At 36.6% G+C, this 23,655-nt stretch overlaps 1 protein-coding gene across 4 annotated transcripts in view; it reads right to left on the reverse strand.

Moving 5' to 3' along the window:
• COL11A1 (collagen type XI alpha 1 chain) overlaps window positions 1-23,655 on the reverse strand; it is a 164,409-nt gene that overhangs the window by 136,181 nt on the left and 4,573 nt on the right. For all 4 annotated transcript variants that reach the window (XM_074832648.1, XM_074832647.1, XM_074832646.1 and 1 more), the window contains exons 2-4: window positions 9,017-9,184; window positions 3,261-3,474; window positions 420-582 (exon numbers count right to left, since the gene is read on the reverse strand). In XM_074832648.1, the coding sequence (XP_074688749.1) occupies window positions 420-582; window positions 3,261-3,442 (345 nt within the window). In that variant the 5' untranslated portion in view covers window positions 3,443-3,474; window positions 9,017-9,184. The remainder of the gene's footprint in view (window positions 1-419; window positions 583-3,260; window positions 3,475-9,016; window positions 9,185-23,655) is intronic.

Raw genomic sequence — 23,655 nt, forward strand, 5'->3', positions numbered from 1 at the left:
TATAATGGGTTCATATTACACAGAAAACTTTCCAGGTCCTTCTCCCCCTCTCTCAAATACATTAGCATGCACAAATATCTGTAAATGTTTAAGAGAGACAGAAATAAATTCAGTATAAAACTACTCAACTTTCCCAGATTAATTCTCAAAAATATCTCAAGTATCTCAATATTAGGCAGAAAGACAAAAAAAGCAAGCCCTTTCCAGATACAACATAATCTAAAGGACAGAAAAATGTGTCATATCTTCCAACAATAGAGACACTTCCCTGTTCTCTTTTATTTCAGCCTATCCTAACAGGTTCTATAACTCAAAGATTCTACATTATACCAGCTATTGCCCTAAAAAAATTATTCTGATTTGCATTAAGCACTTAACACAAAATCACTCAATTCCATTTGTTCAGTATTGATTTTTACCTCAAAAACTTCTTCATCCAGAATCCTGGTTCCAAAGACAGTGATGCCATTGGTGTCCACAACTGTTTTGTCACTTCTTTCAAGTGGTTTTGTAGTTTTTTTGTTACAGTCAACAATCATTGTAACACTTTTTTTCTCCACACTAATAGCTACTCGATGCCACCTATTAAAAAAAACCCAACATAAATCTACTGTAGTTTATGTTTTTAAAACTAGGTCATTGTGTTCTTATCTAGACAGTTTATTGCAGATTGTGCACCAATCAAATCACAGATAAAATTTTAAATGTCTCCATTTACTTCTTTCTTTCATACGTATAGAAATCTACACAATGTTTTGTCTATCTACTATGTAACTTCTGTCCCTTAGTACAAAGGAATCTCATCCATAGGTCATTATGGATATCCTATATAAGATAAAATTCAAGCTGACCTCTGAAACTTTACCCAGAGAACATTAGTAAACTCAAATTAGAAACGTGTGCACTGTTTACATTTTAATAGATTGATCTGACAGCAAGTTTTATTTTTATGAATGTGTTTGTTTTTCCAAATTACTTAAGGAATTACTTGTGCAAAGATATTTAATCCAGCATCTTATTCTTTATTTACATTTTACTATTTGTTCTCTGTGATCAATCACCAAAATTTGACCATGTTGTTTTGCTTATTTGAATGTATTGCATAGCTATAGATATTTTTCAAAGATGTACAACAGTTCCAACATAGATGCTTTTCTAGCAACTTACAAATGCTTGCCAATATTCCTGCAACAATAGCTTTGCCTGCATAAATATTCCCAAAAAGTGAATGAAGCAATTCAGAATACTGACAAATTATTCTATTTTAAAAACATTTGAGAATAAAGTTTTGTACAATTTGCCCAACTATACTATGTTCTTTATGAGAGTTTATTATCCTGGCAGACCACATTAACTTAGTTAGCCTCTCTGCTATGACAACTTGAATATCTAAGAGAAAGGCCACTCTGTAATCTAACACAGAGCAATACATCAAAGAATCTTTGGTAGACCAGGGCAAAAAGTGTCGAAGTATGTCATATTAGTAACTGGTAAGAGGAAGGAGGGAATCAAATTATTTTAGTTGGCATTTGTGGCACTAAGATTGTCTAAATCAGAGAGACAGCTTAGATCATTGTTACAAAGAGCTTCTGTATATCAAAAGGAACACCTCGAAGCTAATGGAATCTGACTGCTAAACAGTATCACTGAGCCAGAACTCTAATTCCATGTTTTCTCTGGAACGTGGTTAAACATTATCATTATAAAAGCAAACTGTCCATGCATCCTTAGGCACATTACACTGTTTACACTTTTTTAATATATCTCATTTTGAGATGATGATTGTTGTCCCAGATCCTTCATAAAATAGCTGAGTCAAAAGAAAATTGTTGGTCTGTCTTTTGAAAGCATGTAGAAGATGAAAGCATGAAAACATAGCTCACTGTGGACAGCATTGTTTCCAGTTGATTTAGAAGTTGTATGGTCTCACTGCAGGAAATCATACCAAACCAAGCTCATTTTGATTTCTTCATTTTTATCATTTTCTCAACATTTTGGATGAAATACTGAAATCCATGTCAAAACTTGTTATTTAGAGGAAGTCAATGGAGAAAAAAAAGTTTGCTGCTTAGTTTTATCACTCCTTCTGCTAGGGAAATCCATCAGGCTTAGGCTTCATGGTATAATTCCTTTATCTGGTAATACAAGGGCTAGAAGACAATTACTTTTTTTCTTTTTTATCCTTTATTTCTTTATAAACATATTTCATTATAGTTGAATTTTTGCCCTTCCTTCTCTACTGATTTGTTTTCTTTCGCTTTAATAGAATTTCACTCTGTGTATCTCTGAAAACTGTGGCTGCTCTTCCTGGACTGCAGCACAATAAATAAAAAGCCTTTGAAAGAATGAATGTCCATTAACAAGCACTAGAAAGACATTCCCAGAGAATGATTGCTTGTCTACAAAGGGAAGTTAGGTATAAAAAATTAAAAACTGCATTAGTAATGCAATAGATGCTTGAGATTAATTGCCTTTGCTGAGGCTGCAGTATAAATCCTTCCAGCACTTCAGATTAATTGTCATAGAATTATAGAATGGTTTGGGTTGGAAGGGACCTTAAAGCTCATCTAGTTCCAACGCCCCTGCCATGGGCAGGGACACCTTCCACTAGACCAGGTTACTCAAAGCCCTGTCCAACCTGGCCTTGAACACTCCCAGGGAGGGGGCAGCCACAGCTTCTCTGGGCAACCTGTGCCAGCATCTCACCACCCTCACAGTAAAGAGCTTCTTCCCTATATCTAATCTAAACCTACCCTCTTTCAGTTTCAGTCTTGTCCATCTTATTCTTCCTTGATTTCCTTATATATAGACATCTCAAACCATCTTATTTATCTGCTGTTTTGGTTCAGGATAAGAGAAATGTTATGCTACCTTGTCAACTTGTCTTCACTCTGCCTATCATCTTCAAATCTTCTAGTGAAACTATTCCTTGAGTCTTTTTGAAAACAGAGTTTTTTTCTATATTGCTCAGAAAGAATCTTCATACATTTAGTTTTTGTGGGTTTAACTTCTATGACTATTTGTTCACTCTTGATTTATAGAAATGGCAAATAAGAAGGGTGGTTTGGCTTTATTTGTGGCTGTATACACCATTTGAAGCTGGAACAGCTGCAAAGGTTCTCTGTTTTGTACCACAGCAGTCCAACTAGCTGGAAATTGTTACTGATTTATTTAAATATTTCAGATAACTGTTTGTAAAGACCATATCACCTATACAGTGGTCTGTGGTATTATTTGTCATCTTAAAATTTTACACTTACTTGCCATCAGCAATGTTGACTGTTCTGAAAAGAGGATAGTCTTCTGGGGCAGGTTTTCTATTTTGGTCTTCAAACAGGAAGACAGGGGATCTACCAACTTCAACACCTACTTGCTGAATTCCTTGCTCATTGTAGACAGACAGAAGGAAGGACTGGATACCTTTTTTAGGTTTTACTGTCATTAATATTGAAAAATCTTCTGGAAAATCTCCACCTGTAAGCAAAGTGATATATACAGTTACAAATTCAGAAAAGATTAAACCATTCTGACTCATCTACCTGAACTCGTGCAAAGCATTTGACACTGTTCTGCATGACATCCCTGTCTCTAAATTGGAGACACGTGGATTTGACGGATGCACCACTCAGTGAATTGGCTGGATGGTTGCACTCAAAGAGTTGCAGTCAACAGTTCGATGTCCAAGTGGAGAGCAGTGGCGAGTGGTGTTCCTCAGGGGTCGGTGTTGGGACCAGTGCTATTGAACATCTTTGTTGGAGACATGGACAGTGGGATTGAGTGCACCCTCAGTAAGTTTGCCAACACCACCAAGCTGTGTGGTGTAGTCAACGCGCTGGAGGGAAGGGATGGCATACAGAGGGACTTTGACATGCTTGAGAGGTGGGCCTGGGCAAACCTCATGAAGTTCAATAAGGCCACGTGCAAGGTCCTGCACATCGGTCGGGGCAATCCCAAGCACAAATACAGGCTGGGCGAAGAGTGGATTGAGAGCAGCCCTGAAGAGAAGGACTTAGGAGAAGTAGTGGATGGAAAATTGACTATGAGCCACCAATGTACACTCACAGCGCAGAAACCTAAATGTATCCTGGGCTGCATCAAGAGAAGTGTGTTCAGCAGGTCGAAGGAGGGGATTCTCCCCCTCTACGCTGCTCTCGTGAGACCCCACCTGGAGTCCTGTGTCCAGCTCTGGGGCTCCCAGCATAAGAAGGACATGGAGCTGCTCGAGCAGGTCCAGAGGAGGCCACGAAGATGATCAGAGGGCTGGAGCACCTCCCTTATGAGGACAGGCTGAGAGAGTTGGGGTTGCTCAGCCTGGAGAAGAGAAGGCTCTGGGGAGACCTTATAGCAGCCTTCCAGTACTTAAAGAGGGCTACAGGAAAGATGGGGATGGGCTCTTTATCAGGGAGCGTAGTGATAGGATGAGGGCTAACAATTTTAAACTGAAAGAGGGTAGATTTAGATTATATCTAAGGAAGAAATTCTTTACTGCGAGGGTGATGAGACACTGGAACAGGTTGCCCAGAGAAGCTGTGGCTGCCCCCTCCCTGGCAGTGTTCAAGGCCAGGTTGGACGGGGCTTTGAGCAACCTGGTCTAGTGGAAGGTGTCCCTGCCCATGGCAGGGGGGGTGGAACTAGATGGTTTTTAAGGTCCCTTCCAACCGAAAACATTCTATGATTCTATGATTCTTTAAAGGTTTATGTTTTTCTGCAAGCATAGAGGATTCTGCATACAAACTGTTGGGGCTTTTTAATTCTCCAAAATGTATACATAAAAAATTACACGAAGATAATTTTTTATCTCTTTTTTTCTTTCTGGTCTCACTCAATTCCTTAAAGATATAGCTTAATGGTTCTTAAAAACATGATCTATATATCTACTGTAAATTTATATAATGATACAATATATGCAAGAACCATGATAATTTCACATGCAATATTTTTCTATTCATCATCTTTTTAGCAGTATTCTAATTTAAAAGCATGCACCACAATTTCACTCAACAAAACAAGTATCCATGTTATAGCAAATATGTTGCCAGGCACTTCATCTCCCTTGATAACCACTTGTTTTACTTTCTCAAAATTTATATTTGAGTCTTTCTAGAATATTATTGTCCATAAAATTGAAAAAATACATAACTAGTTTTATTTAATAGGAGTTTTAGTCAAAATCAAAAACCATTTAATTTTCATTTATTCCCTGATGCTTTCTCTTTGAAGTAGAGATGATATATCAATCATTGTTTCAGTCTTTACAACTAAAAATAATCAAAATTAAAAGTGGATGTCACTTGTTTATAAAGGGAGGACTGAGGTTTGTAGTCAGTACTGCTCCTGTTGAATCTGGTGGTAAATCTGCATTTCACTTGATGTGAAAGTCTGTTAGGCTTAATAACAAATGAAGTGTAAGACTGAGATTGTAAAATTTGGAATATACATTGGATCCGTGTGGCTTCAGCTGCGATTTGTCATGCAAGAAATAAAGGGATTAGAATCTAATCATAATGCTGGCAATGCATATAACTGCAACATTGTGTACATGAGAGTGGGTAAAATGTTCTAAAACATTTCAATAATATAATACAATAATTTTTAATAAAATCATATATTACATTTTTGTAATGAATAAAAGTATGTAAGACTTTAACATTGAAAGATGATTTAGGAATTGCTTCTTCAAATTGAGAAAATACAAGATTGTTTGCAAGACATGTCTTGTGGGAAAACTGTTTCAGGATTCTATTGAGTCTTCTGTGAAGGCAAGCTATGGATGGCATTAACCCTTTAGTTACAACAAGGAAACAAAATGCGTAAAATCTTCATTGCTCTTTAAATGACATACTGCTCTTCTAAAACAGAAAATCCCTAGTTTTAACACTTAGTATATTGCCTGCTGCAATGTTATTTTATGTGCTTCCCACCATCATTTTAACATTTTTGTAGAAGGTTGTTGAAACACTGTAGTAATATAGACCACTTTAGAGCTTGTTTTGTCATGTTGTCTTGAAGGGATCAAAGCTCAATAAATAGGAAGCATTTCATTTACTCTGGTGAGCCTTTGGTCAAGCTTTTTAATGACAAAGCAAAGCTGCTAGTTTACAAATGAAATTAAATTTATGTTATATCTGTTAACATCAGAATAAACAGGTGACAAAAAAAGGAAAAGAAAGAGAAAAGATGACTGTCAACAAAGGCCAAAGAAATTACCTGAAAAGCACTGAACACTTGCCCTGTCTGCACTGTTAATCTGAAAGATATGTTGAAAACACTCAAGGCAGGTGACACTAGTTCACCTAGTCTGGGCATGTGGTCTTCAAACCAGTAACATCCTGTGAAAAAAAAAAACCTAGGTGCTTTCTAAGAAAGGTGACTGAAAATGAGTCATGTGCCTCAATTCAGTAGTTTCTGTTATCACTGCTGTGACTTAATATTCCCAAATGGTTTATCTTGCACCTACATTGTGTAATTATAAGTAAGTTTCCTCCAAACACAGTTTTGATTGAAAAGTCAAAAAATGAGTGACATTCTAACATGTAAAACTTTATGTATTGTTATGTATATATAGTTCTTGGACACATATCTAGAATAGTTATCAAAGTCTTCTCAACAATTTTTAAATTTCTTGTTTATTGGTATGGTTCTATTTGAATAATAACCAAAAATAACAGTAACAGCTGCAGGGAAAATTGCTAGAAAAATCTTTGCATATGTATGGGTTGCCATTCCTGTTATTCCTATATGCTTTTGTAAAAGATAACTGAAAGCATATAAAGAAACAGTACAACAAAAATCTAAGCAGTTATCTTCACTATTATATAATGTCTTCCAGTCAGTGAAATCAATGCCTATTATATTCTAGGAAGTTGGCAAATATTATTAGATGCATTTTTAAAAGATGGCTATATTCATGCTCCCAGCTTTTGCCATTCATAGCTCCCGTTGAGCTATAGTAGCTAAAAAATATACTTCCTGATGAGTTATAGGAGTTAGATGAAAGCAAGCATAGGATGCATTGCAACTTATATTGTTTAGCTAAAATGGTGTCTCACAACTCAGTCTTATCTTGGGTGTCTTCTGTAGTCTTTCCACTAGTATAGAGCACTAAGAAAAAGGGACATGATCACTCAAATATCTTTAAGAATAATCTCTGTACAAGACGGATTTCTTATGGTGGGGAGAGGATGCCTGTTCAAAAGGAACTAATTTCTATAATCACCTCCAAAAAATTGTTTCTAGGTTCTTTACTGAAGCAGAGGACAGCATGACATTTTCCTGTATTAAGCGAAGTTTTGTGGTGGCTTCTTTTTATACTGTGAGTGAGCAATGCTTTTTGTCTCCTGCACAAAGTGTTGCAACAGATCGGTAAAAATCAAGCAAACTCATTCCAGCTGAGTTTGTAAAGAAGAAACTGAAAGCATTAATAAGAAGAGTACCTAAATTAAAGCAGTCAAAGGCTACAGAAATTTAGATGTCAGCCAACAACATGAGGTACTTATTTGTTCTGGCACTCAAGAATCATATGAACAGTTATTACTACAGCTGCCAGATCTCCTCTTTAGGCTACGATTTGATTTATGAATAAGTGGAAGACAACCCAAACTCTCAGGCTTCCAGCTCTAGACTCTCAGGCTTTGATTTAGCAGAAGGTGATTGTACTGTTCTAAACTTTCAAAAATATCAGTGATTCCAAGTCAGTTTAATCTTCTGTCCATTTGTATTTGAATGATCGTTTAAAGTCTTTTGTTGTACCACTTGGCTTCAATGACACATATCGTAAAACTCAGAATATAAAGGTGCCGACTTATTACACTGCGCAACTTGAGCAGTTTTTCAATACAGTGGATCATTTTAGCATTTTTTTAAAGAAAAAGCAGCCCATATTCTGCTAACCTTACTTAGGTGAAGTAATAATTAATTATACACAGTCACAGTAGTATCAGCAAGCATTGCAGACTGTAATGTGCCATTCAGTGAAAGATATTTTCAGCCAGATAGCTCTGTTAACTGTATGCAACTTAGTTGAGAGGATATATTAAAAACTGAAGAAATTTGTTAAAAAATAATATAAATATTATATCTGTAGAGAATTTTGCTTTGATCTTCCTCCATAAATAAAAAAGTAAATTGATGAGTTAAGTGAACATGTAACGCTTGAACTGTGTTTAGCTGTTTCCCATGTTGCTCTGGGAACACCTTATTACTACAAAATACTGTATGTTTCCCCTTTTTATAGATCTTGGATGATATCTATATGATTGCTACTTAGAAAGACAAAAAAGAAAGCATTTTTCTTTGCCAACATCTAATACATATGTTTATAGACAGATTTGTTCAAACTCTGCATTATGTATCAAAGTTGAAGAATTGAATGTTCCATAATTTTGGTTTTTAATATTCTTACTATCAATTTCCTCAACAGTTTGGGTCAAGTGACAAGTGACAGCAAAATAATGGAACAAAAGTCTCTCCTCAATATCCATAGAATCTCTTCCAAAATGTGATTATTTCATTTTAAGAGCAATTTGACAGAAGATGGAATCACATTACCTGTTATCCACAACTAGCTTTGTTTAGTCCCCAGATACTGAGGTAATTCTTAACAGATGATACTTCTGGGAATGATTTTGCAATGGCCAACCACAACTTATTTCTCCCACTGCAGCATTACTCCAGGAAGTATTGCTTTTAAATGGACTACTGAAACTGGAGGAAACTTGCCAAAGCCAACAAATAAGCTTTCCATCAGATAGCATCATGAAAGAACAGGTAATATCACTTACAGGCCAATTCTGCCAATGACACAGAATTTGATGAAGAGCTTTATAACTGAAGCCAATAAAAACTGACTCCTTCAGTGGATAAAGAGCATATCCTGTCATTCGTATGCAGGCCCAATTCTAGGGATAGCAGAAGTGGGTTGTGGTACTGATGATGGACTACATGCTGTGCATTAGATACCATAGAAACATAGGCAATAAGATAATTTATCAAAGTAATAGCTTTCTGACAATCTTACCTGGGTACAGCTGCTTTGTTGGGGCACTCAGCTGTGCAGTTTTTGAAACTCTGTAGGCGACATCCGATCCTTTTGAATCCCTTCTGTTTGTGCAAAATCCTGCTGTTCTTGATACCCCTTCTGGTGAATTGTGAAATTCTAATGCTTTTAGCACATCAATGGGTTCAGCTGACAATGAAAAAAAAAAAAAAAACCAAAACAACGAAAGGAATTACTCATCTTGCATCTCTACAGTATGCAGTCTCTAAAAAGGATATTAATTTCATTGCAAAAGCATATGTGTAATCATAGCAGTAGCTGCATCCCATATGGATTTATTACAGATTACTCCCACACCAGAATATTAACAGGATCATTAATTTTTAAACACATAAGAGTTCATCCCATCCAACGTACTTGTTATGATCAGATTTTCCAACTACTTGACTACACACTGAAAATCACTGTTTCCCAAACGCAGAGAACCTTGGTGATTGAAACTTACAACACATTATTTTAATGAGTGATTTCTAAGAAGTGGAACTGATTTTAAAAGTTTGCACAAGTTTCAGAAGCATTAAGCTACTAATAATCTGCTATCAGAAACTCGCCTGTTGCTAATATTAAAATACGTTCCGATTACATACTTTCTCAGACACAAAGTGATAAAGAAGAAGCTAGTGTCATTTCTCATCCAGTTAGATATAGAAAAATGTATCTGCTTTGCCTGCAAGGAATGAATGGACTGAATCACAGGCTTTCGTTATTTCCAAGTTAAAATTCAAATGGACTTGTTTTGTACTTTAGAGCCCAAGTACAATCAGGTTGCATTTATGCTCAGTTTCTATTATTTAAAGTTGAAATCCAGAGCTGTTACCACACTGATATTGATACAAAATTTTTTATAGATAGATATATATATATAAAGCCGACAACAAAGCCTTATTCTTTAAAAGTTCACGGTGACAAAAGGGCCAAGTACTGAATGGACAAGCACTTCAACAGAAGCAGTGAGAGAACATAGTTTGCCTACTGCATATCTTTTCTCTTAGAAAAAATTAAGATGTTCACTCTCATACTCCCTAGAGATCATGGTTTCAGATTTATTTTTTTGAGTGGAAACAGAATTTCAACAGACCATTTTTTCACTGGGAGTATTCTGCAGTTTTTATGTTGGCAAACTCATAACCACTTTATCTGGAAAGACAAAGTTTTACATGACTTTCACTGATAAAACTAAGAAATGTGTTTGGTAAATATGACCCTTCTTCATGCCTCTGAACTACACTGTGGCATTAACTATAGAATTCATTCTCTGTTATTATTCATTTTATGTGTCAACAAATATCAACTTAAGGCCCCAAATTCACTGTGTGTGAATATTCATCTATTTCAACAACAATTTACAAACAACAAGTGAAAGAGTGTAAAAACACAGGCAAAGTGATATTCTAGAGTCACTGATGAAAACACCTCTACATTCTTTTCTTATTATTTGCACAGTTCTAAGCAGTGTTACTACTTCTGTCACTGTAGTATCTCAGAAGTCACGTCAGTATATTCACTATCAATAACAGATATGAACAAAGTTACGTTTAACTAGCTCATCCTATTAATCTCCTGGCATTGCCAAATATGAAGAACTCAGCTTTGTGGTTAAACCTATCTTTTAATAACACCGATAGTATATTCTTTAAAAATAAAATCTGAGGTTTTCTCAATCAGTTTAGAATGCACATAACTTATTCTGTCTTAAAATATATTCACAAGAAAATGCTTGTGAGCTTCTTAAATTTTTTTCACATGCAACTTCTCATTTCCTTTTTCCGTCAGATCATGTTATCACATCTAAAACCAATAGCCAATGTTTGTTGCAAGTTAATACATTTTGAATGAGTATAACAGTACACACCTGAGTTCATTTAAAATCTACATATCCTGCAGATTCAAGAAATTACGTTTAAAAATTCTAAAAATGAAAGTTTCAATAATGTGCGAATTCTGAAACATTAGTCTCACCTCTCTGTTAAGTACTGACTAAATAATTTTAATGGATATAATGTATGTTCTATAGACATTCCACACAATTCTAAAGTAACTACCATACTGAAAGAACTGCCACACTTTCTTCTGGTAACCAATGGCTATTTTTGCAGTACCTCTAATAACTTGAACTAGTAAAGCAATGTAGAACCAATCACTGGAAATATTAGTAAAAATTGTAAGTCACTGTATAAGTCAACCACTACTACATTCCTTTTTCCTTTGCTCTTTCCCATAATTCGTACCAGATTCTTCATTATTTTTTAGAATAATGGCTGTTCTTTGCCTGGCTGACTGGCAGAGTATTCACCCATAAACAAGATTATTCATTACTCCCTGCTAGTTCTGAAGCTAAAAAACTTCCAGACAAGAAACAGAATAATAATAGAACAATCTTCAAACCACAAATACCAAATAATAAGAGCAAACATTTTGTTAATAGTCCATAGAAGAGACTTATTTCCACAAACTGTGATTCACAAAATGTAAGTAGCAAAAACACTAGTCAGTTTACAAGGATTTCTAGAAATGTAACTTGTCGTAGGAATGACAAGTTATATGAAGTAACTTACACAAAAAAGGTAATTAGTCTATCTCCAAAGATAATGTGGCTGACTTACTAGTTATAGATCACAAATAACAGAAACTGCTTCCCTAATTAATATAAAAAATTTCAGATAGCCACTTGGATCAACAGTTAAAAAGTAAAGTTCTTTAGAAGTCTTTACATAAACCAGGCAGGAAATTATAAGATTTAATATGCTGCTTTACAAAACTTTGCTTTTCATAGAAACCTACATATCATTCAGTCTGTGAAATAGACTGAGTTTGTGCCTCTTCCTCATAAATGCTTTTGCAACAATCTTATGCGTGTCATTATTTAACCTGGACTTGATTCTCATCAGATGCCCAGATCAGGATGCAAGGAATCCTGTATTTCAGCTGGGAGGTAGCAGGCCTGGAAGTCTCCTCACAGCTGTTATTGCCACCTCCCAGCTGAAAACAGGTCTCACTTTGTATAGTACTTCTTCCCTGCACTCCTCCTGCGTCACGCACAGGGCTACTACATACTGGGGTTTCTGCAGAAGCACCTTCTTTTTGCTAGGGAAAATTCTGTCTCAGTGAATTTTAGGATTTTTTTACATTTTCTGGAACTATGGCAACCTAGTTGGAGCAAGTGTTTAGTAGCACTGACCAAGCTGCCATGACATTAGTCCCAAAATTCTTGATGAGCTCACTGTGCATGTTCAGATGATCTGCTCAGTGCCTCTACAGAAAGCACTAGACACAGTTGTTCTCAGTATGCCACAGAGCACACACATGTAGGAATCCAGTCAAAAATAATCAGCTCCCGAAAAACGGCAGCGCTTACATCCTAACTGGTTAGAGGTAACTTGATTGAAGTATAAAGGCCAATGAGAAGTCCTCACACAGCCAACACCGGTCTGTTTAGAAGACCAGGGTAGAGCAGTAGGAAGACAACTCACAGATCCAGGGAAGAGCATAGTCTGGAAGCTATCAGCTGAAATTGTGGCTTCTCTCTGCCACTTTCTGTAGGTTCTGAAGTGCTCAGTGTCACTATCCTGGGAGCTTCAGCTCTTCCTGAAAACTGCCTCTTTAGCATTCTGCTCCCACACGTTTTCTGGGAATGGTAAGAAATAGTCAGAAACAGTACCAGTGCTAAGGCCATACAGGCCATGCCTGTTTGCATGGTCCACAAATTAAGATTACAGCTTGTATTTATATGGGGCAACATTAATGTAACCCATATATTGGCAGATCAAGGGTCTCTCACAAGAACTTCCTTACAGTGCATAAAGCAGCTTCCCTAAATGATTTTACCTTCTAGTCTAATTTCCTTGGGTAGTTTTCTCATAAGAGAAGTAAAGAAAACTGTAAATTCATGATATATGATGAAATGAGTTTGCATCCTTCCAATTTGGTGCTAGGATTTAAGATAGCAAGGAAACAACCAGCAAATAAGCATCATGCAGACCGCTCTGTTCACCAGTTCTTGGGGTGCAGTTAATTCTCCTTATGAAAGTTAGACATCAGCTTTGAAAACTCAACTCTATTTGCCATGGCAAATTTGATAAAACGCAAGATCCAGACCCTGAAAGTGGGTCCCTTCATGCAGATGTTTACGGCCACACTGCACTGCTGCTTGAAGGCCACCTCCTGCAGGCAAGCCAGACAAAGCCTGTGTTCATCAGGGCAAGTCTGCATTTTTCAGATTAAGCTCTCCTGAGTTTCAAACCGCAATCAAAAAGAATATTTCCACTGTGCTACTTTTCCACTGACAGAGAACCAACGGCAGGGAATCATTCTTCTCACTAAATATTATAGTGCAAAGTTCAACAGCATATGTCCTTGATTCAAAAAAGTTCAGAGAGACATGTGCAAGTTTCACTGCCAGTTAACAGACTATACAGTAGTAGCCAGAGGAGAAGGGTTTAAAAGCGCTGGGATTTCTGCAATGAAAGGAGAATTCTTCAAAAATCCCTTCTTAGAAGACAAAATTGTGTGAGATGGGAACCTGAGTGTCCTGGTAAGTGTAGTAAGAACCTGAGTGTCCTAGTGTCCTTTCAAGATATCAAACTGTGAAATCATTTAGCTCCAGAATAACTTTCTGGTTTTCAAAAGTAATGACAGTGAAGCACAAAAACAAATTAGTGGTGTACCATCTCAAGACCTGATATAACTTGTAACTTGCAATATTTAAAATTGTAAAGCCAAATTCTGGTCTTCATTACTGTGGCATGACTGAAGTAGATCCATTCACTCAATAAGCTTTCCATATTTATAGTGGTATGGATAAGAACATTTGGTACAGAGCATTTCACATTAAATATAACCCCAAAGCCTTATTTAATCTTCCCTGGCTTTGCTTTTAGCTTTCTTTCACAGGGACTAAATAGGAACCTTAGGGGAAAAAAAAGATAGATTGACAGAAATATAGAATCTTCTAAGCTACTTTAAATGGTACTAAAATATGTGTAAAAGCATGTTAACTAAAAAGAAGAAACAAAAAAACCTTCTGTCAGCAGATCTCTGCTGGGAATTAAAAGGATTCAGTGGAGTTAAGCAGTTGTAAACTGGATGCTAGATCACACTTTTACACTGCCAGGTCAGGACAGAATATCAGGAATGAACTACATGAGGGAAATTTCATGTGTTTTCTGTTTGTTTGGAGAGGAGGAAAGTGCATATAAAAACTGTCTTCCAATTTTGGTTAGCATTTTCAAGCCTAGTCTTCCTGTATATACAACGGTACACTTATTTTAAAGGCTACTACAATGCATTCTATTCAATGAATTAATAATCACATCTTTTAAAAATGTAATGCAATTATAGATTGAAAAAGAACCTCTGTAAAAATCCAGGCTACATTTTGGTCATATATTCACAGTTGAAAATATCATAGCTTTCATTTCATTCCACAATCTCTAAAATGAAATAAAATCTGCATTATTCCTATTAATACTGATATTGATACTACACATATGGATCAAATTCTGATGCCTTTATATTGCATTATACCTAAAAACTACTGCCATTATTCACTGTGATTTCTTCTGGAGTTAAGTAGAAGCTGGTGAAAAATGCAGATTCATTTCTAATATGTTATAATGTCATAAATATAAACAGCACTCATTATACAAGTTCAGAGGACTTGCTTCCTTCACTTTGACTTCCTGATGCATTTGAGCTGGAATCTATTACATAATAGGGCTCTCCCTTTCTTTTGGTGGAAACTGTCCATGGAGGGAAGTTCCCAGGTGCCATAACAACACAGGTGATGATATCAGAGAAACGAGGGACTGAGAAACTGTACGACAATGCAGAAACTGAAGTCTTTTGGCCACACAGTCTGTGCTGATGACTTACTCAATATGTGACATCAAGCCTCCTTGTCTTAAGGTTGACCTCAGTTTTCATTACAAATGCTTATCATTTCCACATCTCTTTATGGGAATGCTTCTCGTAAATGACCACATAACCCTGGGTAAAAGGATATACATTACAAGCAGGGACAAGTTATATCAGATGCCAGAAAATTTGCATTGGAATGGTCAGGTCTGGTTCATAACATTTGGATTTATTTAAATGCAGATGGTAATTAAATGAATGGTGTTTAATCATATTTTCTTAGTTTATAAAATATGTATCCTGTCTGTAACTGAGATTGAGGCAAATTTAGTATCTCAGTGATAGGCAACAAAATTTCTTGTTTGTGCTTCAGCAGCCACCATTAAAATTCTGCATTGTGATAAAGCTCATCTGACCCTGGAAAAGCAAACTGTACAGAACACAAAAAAGATGGATCAGCAGTGCATCTAACAGTGCAATGTCATCTTTGGAATTACACCAGCAGCAATCATTTTGGACAAAAAGGTAAAATCCATACATATTAACTTTCTAGCTATAATCATGTTGTAAAGTTAATTATCTTTATTTTAATGACTTTGCATTTATGAAAATGTTTTGATTTACAACAGTTGCTTTTCAGTTTTCTAGCTACTGATCAACTGCAGTAATGACCCAAAACCAAAGTAAGTTCTCCATATAGGCTTACTCAAATCAATCTAGCAGGTGACATTAATAGAAATGCTAAGTATGTAAATGTTAGGCCACTAACACACACTGAAAATAGAGCTGTATTGTTCCACATAAGTAGAATCACAGAATCACAGAATCAACTAGGTTGGAAAGGACCTTGAAGATCATCTAGTCCAACCATTAACCTAACACTGCCAGTTCCCAACTACACCATATCCCTCAGCGCTATGTCAACCCGACTCTTAAACACCTCCAGGGATGGGGACTCCACCACCTCCCTGGGCAGCCCATTCCACTGCCTAATAACCCGTTCTGTAAAGAAATACTTCCTGACATCTAGTCTAAACCTTCCCTGGCGCAACTCGAGGCCATTTCCTCTTGTCCTATCGCTTATTACTTGGTAAAGAGGCTCATCCCCAGCTCTCTGCAACCTCCTTTCAGGGAGTTGTAGAGGGTGATGAGGTCTCCCCTCAGCCTCCTCCTCTCCAGACTAAACACCCCCTGTTCCCTCAGCCGCTCCTCGTACGACATGTGCTCCAGACCCTTCACCAGCTTCATTGCCCTTTTCTGGACACGCTCGAGTAATTCAATGTCCTTTTTGTAGTGAGGGGCCCAAACCTGAACACAGTAATCGAGGTGCGGCCTCACCAGTGCCGAGTACAGGGGTAAGATCACTTCCCTGTCCCTGCTGGCCACGCTATTTCTGATGCAAGCCAGGATGCCATTGGCGCCCCTGGCCACCTGGGCACACTGCTGGCTCATGTTCAGCCGGCTGTCAATCAACACCCCCAGGTCCCTCTCTGACTGGCAGCTCTCCAGCCACTGCTCCCCAAGCCTGTAGCACTGCTGGGGGTTGTTGTGACCCAAGTGCAGCACCCGGCATTTGGCCTTATGGAAGCTCATACAGTTGGCCTCAGCCCATCGCTCCAGCCTGTCCAGATCTCTCTGCAGAGCCTCCCTACCCTCAGGCAAACTTACTGAGGGTGCATTCGATCCCCTCGTCTAGATCATCAATAAAGATGTTAAACAAGAGTGGCCCCAAAACCGAGCCCTGGGGGACACCACTTGTGACCGGCCTCCAACTGGATTTAACTCTGTTCACCACAACTCTTTGGGCCCGGCCATCCAGCCAGTTTTTTACCCAGCAAAGAATGATCTGTCCCATATCACTCTAAGCAGCTAACATGTATGTGTCAATAAATTTACACTTAAACATATGAAATACTTGAGCTCCTGTTTCTTAGCATACATATCAGCTTCCACTCACAGTATCTTACTAGTAATTTAAGTCTGCTGCTGTCAAAATTTAATTGAAGAATTCTGTGTCAGATTTATTTCATTGATTGCAAATTACCTGGACACTCTATTACTAGAATCTTTGTTATTTACAAAAGAAAAAATTTTCTGCATACTTGTATTTCCTCAGAAATTCTTTTTAACCTATATAGGCTAATTGGTTATCAGACAGGTTTCTAATCATCCTTTCCTACATACAGCTGTATTGAGAAACAGTTTATGGGTCAATTCCATGAGTGGCTGCAATTCCCAACTGAGCGTGGATCTCAGTATTTTGTCTTACTCGGATCTTAAGAGGTCAAATATCTAGAGTGATCCTATCACAGATGCATGCGGTGGTCCTCAGTAGCCTGGGAATACATGCAGATTGAAAAGATATTATTCATTGAATTAAGAGTTCTTTGGAGTGAATTTAATTACTCCGTAAGAGATAACCAAGGAAGTCAGAATTGACAAGTGTCCTTCTTATCTACAAGGTCCCACACCTTGAGTTTTCTTCTATTCTACACAGAATATGCTGCAAGCCACTCAGAAGCTTCAGTGAAAAATGAATATAGCCTTGACCTTTTTAGGTAGGCTATACCAAACCCAACATCTGTTTTCTTTCCATGGGCTGTACAGCAAAGCATTTTTAGCTGCAGTTAAAGATGCTGGTGACTGAGAACCAAGCAGTTCAAAACAGACTTTCATTAAAGATAGGGTATACAGAGGAAACAATCACCTGTATTTTCAGAAGGAAGGACTTCACTGTCAGTCCTCAAAGTGACTCCAGGACTGACAGGAGAGTGACTGTGGCGGCAGCTTCTGGCTACAAAATTCATTCCCATAAGAAATTGTTCAGGGGATGACTCAGACTAAAATATTTTTCCTTCTGTTCAAATGGCTAATAAAGCATAGAAACTGAGATCCTATTATATTTAGATTTTGGTTGGGTAACTCTTGGGTCTTAGCCTCTTAATTTTATGAGAGAGCTCAGGCACAATGATCCTTCCCTATTCAAAGGCTATGTTCACTTACATAATTTACAAGATGCTCCCAGATTGCATGCTGGGGGACATACTTTAAATGCAAATAATAAAAAACTCAAGGGAAAAAAAAAGAGCCTATTCTTTACTTTACAGATATACCTTAGCAAACTGAGTGTGCAACAGTTTGCTGTATTGTTAATAACTTGGGTAACTGTGGCTTTTCCTTTTTCAGATATAATAAACAGTATTTTTATAATAAACAGTATTTTATATTTTTTAGATATAACAGGTAACTTCAAGCTATCATAATTCTTCAGCAATGCCCTTCTTATAATTAATATGAAAGTGAAAATTTATCAGAGAAGACTCCACAAATAGCCTGTAAGAGTTACAATCAATAACTTGTAATTACTGAGATACAACCCTGAAGTAGAAAAGAGCTTAATTTGCCCCAGTGAAAAGAATTATCTGAGAAATTTAGGAATACTAATGTTTCTAAATTAATATTATTTTACTTCATATTTTTCCATGGAAATATGTTTCATTCTGCCAGTAATCTGTTCCAATGGAACCCCCGCAAAACTAAAACTCAAAAAGTGTTGAAACATTAATCTTCTATTATAAATGGAGTGGTTTTTTTAAAGTTTAGTCCAGTTTTATTTCACTGTGACAGATCATTTAAAGAGTAGAAGCTATGATAACCTGGTAGGCTAAAATATGCATACTTGGTGAGTTCTGATGAAGGGACTCCTTATATTTGTGGACAAGACTTTCAAAATAGGCTACCTACGGTTAGATTTTTAGGTATATATTTAGGAACTTAAATAGAAGGTAGTGGCTGCTCCACAGTTTTTTGAAACTATGCTACCTAATAAAGGCATAATAGCCTACAGTTACTTAGTTTATTTACTTTTCTTAAAATTCTGAATCTTCATAACTATAAGTGCTCATTCTAAGGACTCTGCATGTATTCTATGGGTGCATAAAGGTAAGAAACTGCTAAGATGAAGGTTTCTAACTGACACTCATTAGACAGTCCAAGGCTTAATGAATGTAAGAGGTGAAAATATTTTCATGAACAAGAACAACTCATATGAAGAGGTAACTAGTCTTTGGTTTCTGCTGTTGACCTCTCAGAACAGTGCTGTCAGGCCAGAAAAAGGGACAAATGTTTTTCTTTTAAAAACAGTCTTAAATACAGATTGTGTGAAAGTTCTTCTACATAGGTTTATTTTAGCTACCATTTGTCAAGCTGTTTCAGCAGTTCTCCTACTGTGAAACCTGATAACTTTTCCCCTCCTTGCATTCCTTCTCCCAGATTATTAGTCCAGCTTCTGATTCTATCAACAATTAGCAAGCAGTTTAGTTTACCAGCTAGACCTAAATTTGCTAGAGCAGAAAGAGTAATAAGTGCCGCCACTTTGCCAAATTATCAATAAGGAAGTCTTCACTAGCAGCGCCAGAATATGGACTTGTTAAACTGTTAGTTTGTTGACCTTTAGGATACAATACAAGACCCATCTACTACTAGAAATCTGTGCTATTTCTAATGTGGTAGGAATATTTTTGTTCTTATTTTTATCTTTATACACTTTTACTTATTGTGGGCAGGCATGATGGGTATCTTTTAAAAACAGAAGTACATACAATTATTATTAGTGTTTACTAATTTACTGTGTTTTTCATCTGTTAAGCATTAATACAGGAGTAAACATCCAAGAGCAGGAATTCAAAAGCATGTTATGCCCAAAATGCTTCACTGAGTTTCCCAGTTCTTACGAAGGACTCTTATCACCTTCCCTCTGCAGGCTCTAGTCTCTGTATCTCAAGAAATGATTCCCTGCAGTTCTGCCATAGGTGTCTAAGCACCAGAAAAGGATCAGATACCCTCCTGTCCTCAGCATTTCCTACTGGCTAGCTCTGGGCACATATGGGCTTTCTCACAGGCTTTTGGGATTGGCAGTCTGAGAATCGCCTGCCTCCCAACTCTACTGAGAGCCCAGGCATGTAACAGAAGACTGTTCTGGGAGCAAGCATCAAAAGCATCAGTTCTGCAGTGCCCTTTATGAAGGTTCTAATACTTTTCATAGATGTTAACCAAAGGACTTTACAGAACTGGATAATATGAACTCTCTGCTTTGTGGGCTGCAAAACTGAGTTACAGAGCATCTTCCTCCAGGTACAAAAATGAAACCAATTAAACTGCCTAAAGTAATGTTATTTAACATAGTGCTCCTGAAAATCAAGCTGTTTATGAGATTAACTGAATAGATATTGCCCATGTATATATTTCTAGAGACATACTACAAGGTTGTTTTACCTGTTAAAATTTTTCCTACATGTTAGCATTAAGATGAATCATGTAATTGGGATCTTGGCTGGCGACATTTTTAGAAAAAGGTGCTATTGCAGTGCTTTCATATTTAATGATTACAAGAACTAGAGATTATCCAGATGCATACAGGAATGCTTTAAATGGCCTATGACTGACGAGTTCACCAACAGACGGGTTGTGTGAAACTGCTCAGAACTGGCTACTGCTCTTTCCACACCAGTTATTTGGAAATTTTTTATTTACTTCCTATGTTGCAAAACCTACTAAATACATAATAGTATTTCAAAGACAATAAAGACAGTCTATGCATATGAGATGCATTTTGATAATCACCAGCTACTAACTATAGCTATTTTTAAAGACCAATCTCTAATGCTCATAGAGTAAAAATCCAACCAACCAACAAACCACTTAAATGCCACGTTGAAACGAGTGGAAAACTTGCCTATATACAACTACACACTCAGGTCTTTCATAAGGTTAGCTTGCAGGCTTATTTATTTACCGGACACATTCAGCAAAAAATAAGAATATTTCTGGGTTTTGTTACATTGCACAATTCTGGAGTGTAGTCTAGATTTTGAGACTGATATTTCATACTTGCTTTATATATTTCACTACAAAACATGACTTTTTTTATTACTTAAAACCTTGTTTGAGACTAGATAGGTTGTACTTTTATCACATGTTCAGCAACACTGGCTACAATCAAGCGCTAAAGTCCTGACCCTGATTCCATAAAATGTTTCGCTTGTTACCCACTACCCACTGGGCTAGTTCATCATCTGGTGCAGACCTGTATTGTTCCATCAGTTGACAATATTTTAACATCTGGCTCATTATTTCTGTAGAATTATTCCTATTTTACAGCACAGTAGATTATATCAGAACTGCAGTCCAAGTGTCTAACTATGTTGAGGCCTCTGCTAAAGATTAAGAAAGTTCTTTTTGTGCAGACAGTGGAGACAGTACTTCCACCTGTGAAAAATCAGCAAAACAAGTATTAACTTCTTGGAGTATCCCGCTTCTATTACCACATCAAAAAAATACACAGTCTAAAAATGGTCACTGCTACAGGAAGAGACACAGTGTTCCCTTAACAATTGAACATGAAAGAAATTGAGCCCACTTAAAAGCTTTGTCAATCAAGGTATTTATTTAAAAAATAATCCCAATAGACTTCCAAAATAGCTTCTAATATATGGAAGTTTCAAATTGTGGAACATTTGTACATTTATTTCAGCTATAAGCATAGGAAAAAAACAAAACAGCTAAGGACAAGATTTACAAATGGTACCATTTAAAGTAACCCTATTTAATTTGACAAACAACTGAATGTTTTTTTTAAATTATACAACTAAAAAATTTCAAAGGTATTATGTCCCTTTGGAGAGCAATGCAAGGAAATCAGACCCAATTCTGTATCCTACTGATATTAGCAGGAATTCCACTTAAACATACAGCAAGGTTGTAAAATGTTGATTTTTATTTTTTTTTCATAAACTATGAATGTTTGATAACCTATCAGATTACTACGATAATTTCAGTTAATACACATGTAAGGGAGAGGGTAGGTAAAATTTAGACTAGAGTAATACTTTAACAATGTGACCATAATTTGACTCAGAACTAACTTAATTCATATTATAGGCTGATTTTAGCTGCCAGTGACATTATTCATAGCAGGATCAGGATCTTCTGGGTTTTAATCATATTTTGTAATACATCTTTCAATTTGCTTTGGAGCAAACAGTTTGCTTCCATAATATCAGCTCTGTCAAATAACTTCTATTTCACATACTGTATGCATTAACTTTGACATACAGTGAAGTCCCAGACCTAGAATTTACAAAGGTTTTTACAACTTCTTATGTGTGATAATGTGCTAAAAAGAATTCAGATTCTGCCAGATTCTACTACTATTGTAATAACGGGGTCAACAATTAATCCTTACATTTACAGTCTCTAAACTTGCTATTTAATACTGAGTAGTACAGTTAGAAACCCTTGCAACAGGCATGTGTGTTCAACTAATTCCTTTTAAACCACTGCTCTCTATTGTGTCCATCCAGAGGGCAAATCTTTATCACTGCATGAGACTTCACATTCTTAGAACATTGGAGATTTCTCCCAAGCTCTGCTTAATTTATTCCCCCCTATTACCAACAAATACTCAGAACAACAATAAATTAACCAATGCTAGGAGGATTTCTTCTGAAAAGAAGCAGAGAGCTCTACAGAGAAAAGAAAAGCAACTTCTTAATCTTGCTGGCAGATGGAAACCCTACTGTTCACCACTGTACAAAACAAATCTGGGAGAGACATAATTGCTCCAGTGTGTTTTAGGTATAACTTCACTTCAGTAGTAATGTCATGACTCTTTTATCATGCTGCAACCTTGTTAGAATTAAGGGCCCTGTTTGGAGGAGACCAAATAACTTTGGGCAAGACAATTGTAAAACTGAGTACAACTCCTCTCCTACATTTTGCAACTGCTACAGACACCATTTTTGCCAACAATGCTTTTTTTTTTTTTTTTTTTTTTTTTTTAAGTAATCAGAAAACACCATAGCACCAGGAAAAGTTTTATATCAAAGATTATTTTTCCTAGTGACATTCCAATAATTGGTACTAGGCACAGACATTATTTCAAGCCAAAAACACTGAATATTTGTGGGTATTCTATAGGTACTTATATACAGTTACATTTGTTAAGATACACACAAAACTGAAGTTAAGAAACTTCTTTTCTGCAGAGCTAGTAAAAAGACACAGTTTCCTGCAGTCTGAATAGTCGTTTCTGGGACCCTTGTGAAGTCTCCCTCTAAATTAAATGCAAAAATTCACACTCTAGAGAATCTAAAACACCTATCAGTCATTTTTCTGTGTCAGATATCTGCTGCTTAAGTTGAAATAACTACTTTACCTTTGACATAATTTTTAAAAATCTAAATTATATAGCAAAACAGACATATACATGCAGGTCTCTCTTGCTCTATACTGGGAAGACTGACCATTTCACCTGCAGATCCCTGGGACTCAGAAAAACTTCAGCTAGGACCACTGGCTGAATCTAGTGAAATTGCCCTTTGATTTAATCACTTTTGCTCATTTTGTGAATATTTATCTGAGAAACCCATGTACATCCTCTGTTTCTGAAGGTTAAAGGCATTTTGTTAAACTAAAATTAACACACAAGTCTATTTCACTGTAAAATAAAGGAACAATGAAAATGTTTATATTCTTTTTCAACCATAAGAGTGAACTGATCAGTTAACACCAAAAAGTGCTTTATATCACTAACAGTTCTGAGAAGATATTAATACATTTCTAGTTTAAAACACCTTTTTGTACAGGCTTAGACTAGCCAGATACATTAGACAGTTTTCATTCACGAAACAGATCCGTATCTTCCCAGTGTAACTTACTAAGCAATTACAAATAAGTAACAGTGTTAA

This window comes from Strix aluco, chromosome 8 (genome assembly GCF_031877795.1).
Source record: "Strix aluco isolate bStrAlu1 chromosome 8, bStrAlu1.hap1, whole genome shotgun sequence".
Lineage (NCBI taxonomy): Eukaryota > Metazoa > Chordata > Aves > Strigiformes > Strigidae > Strix > Strix aluco.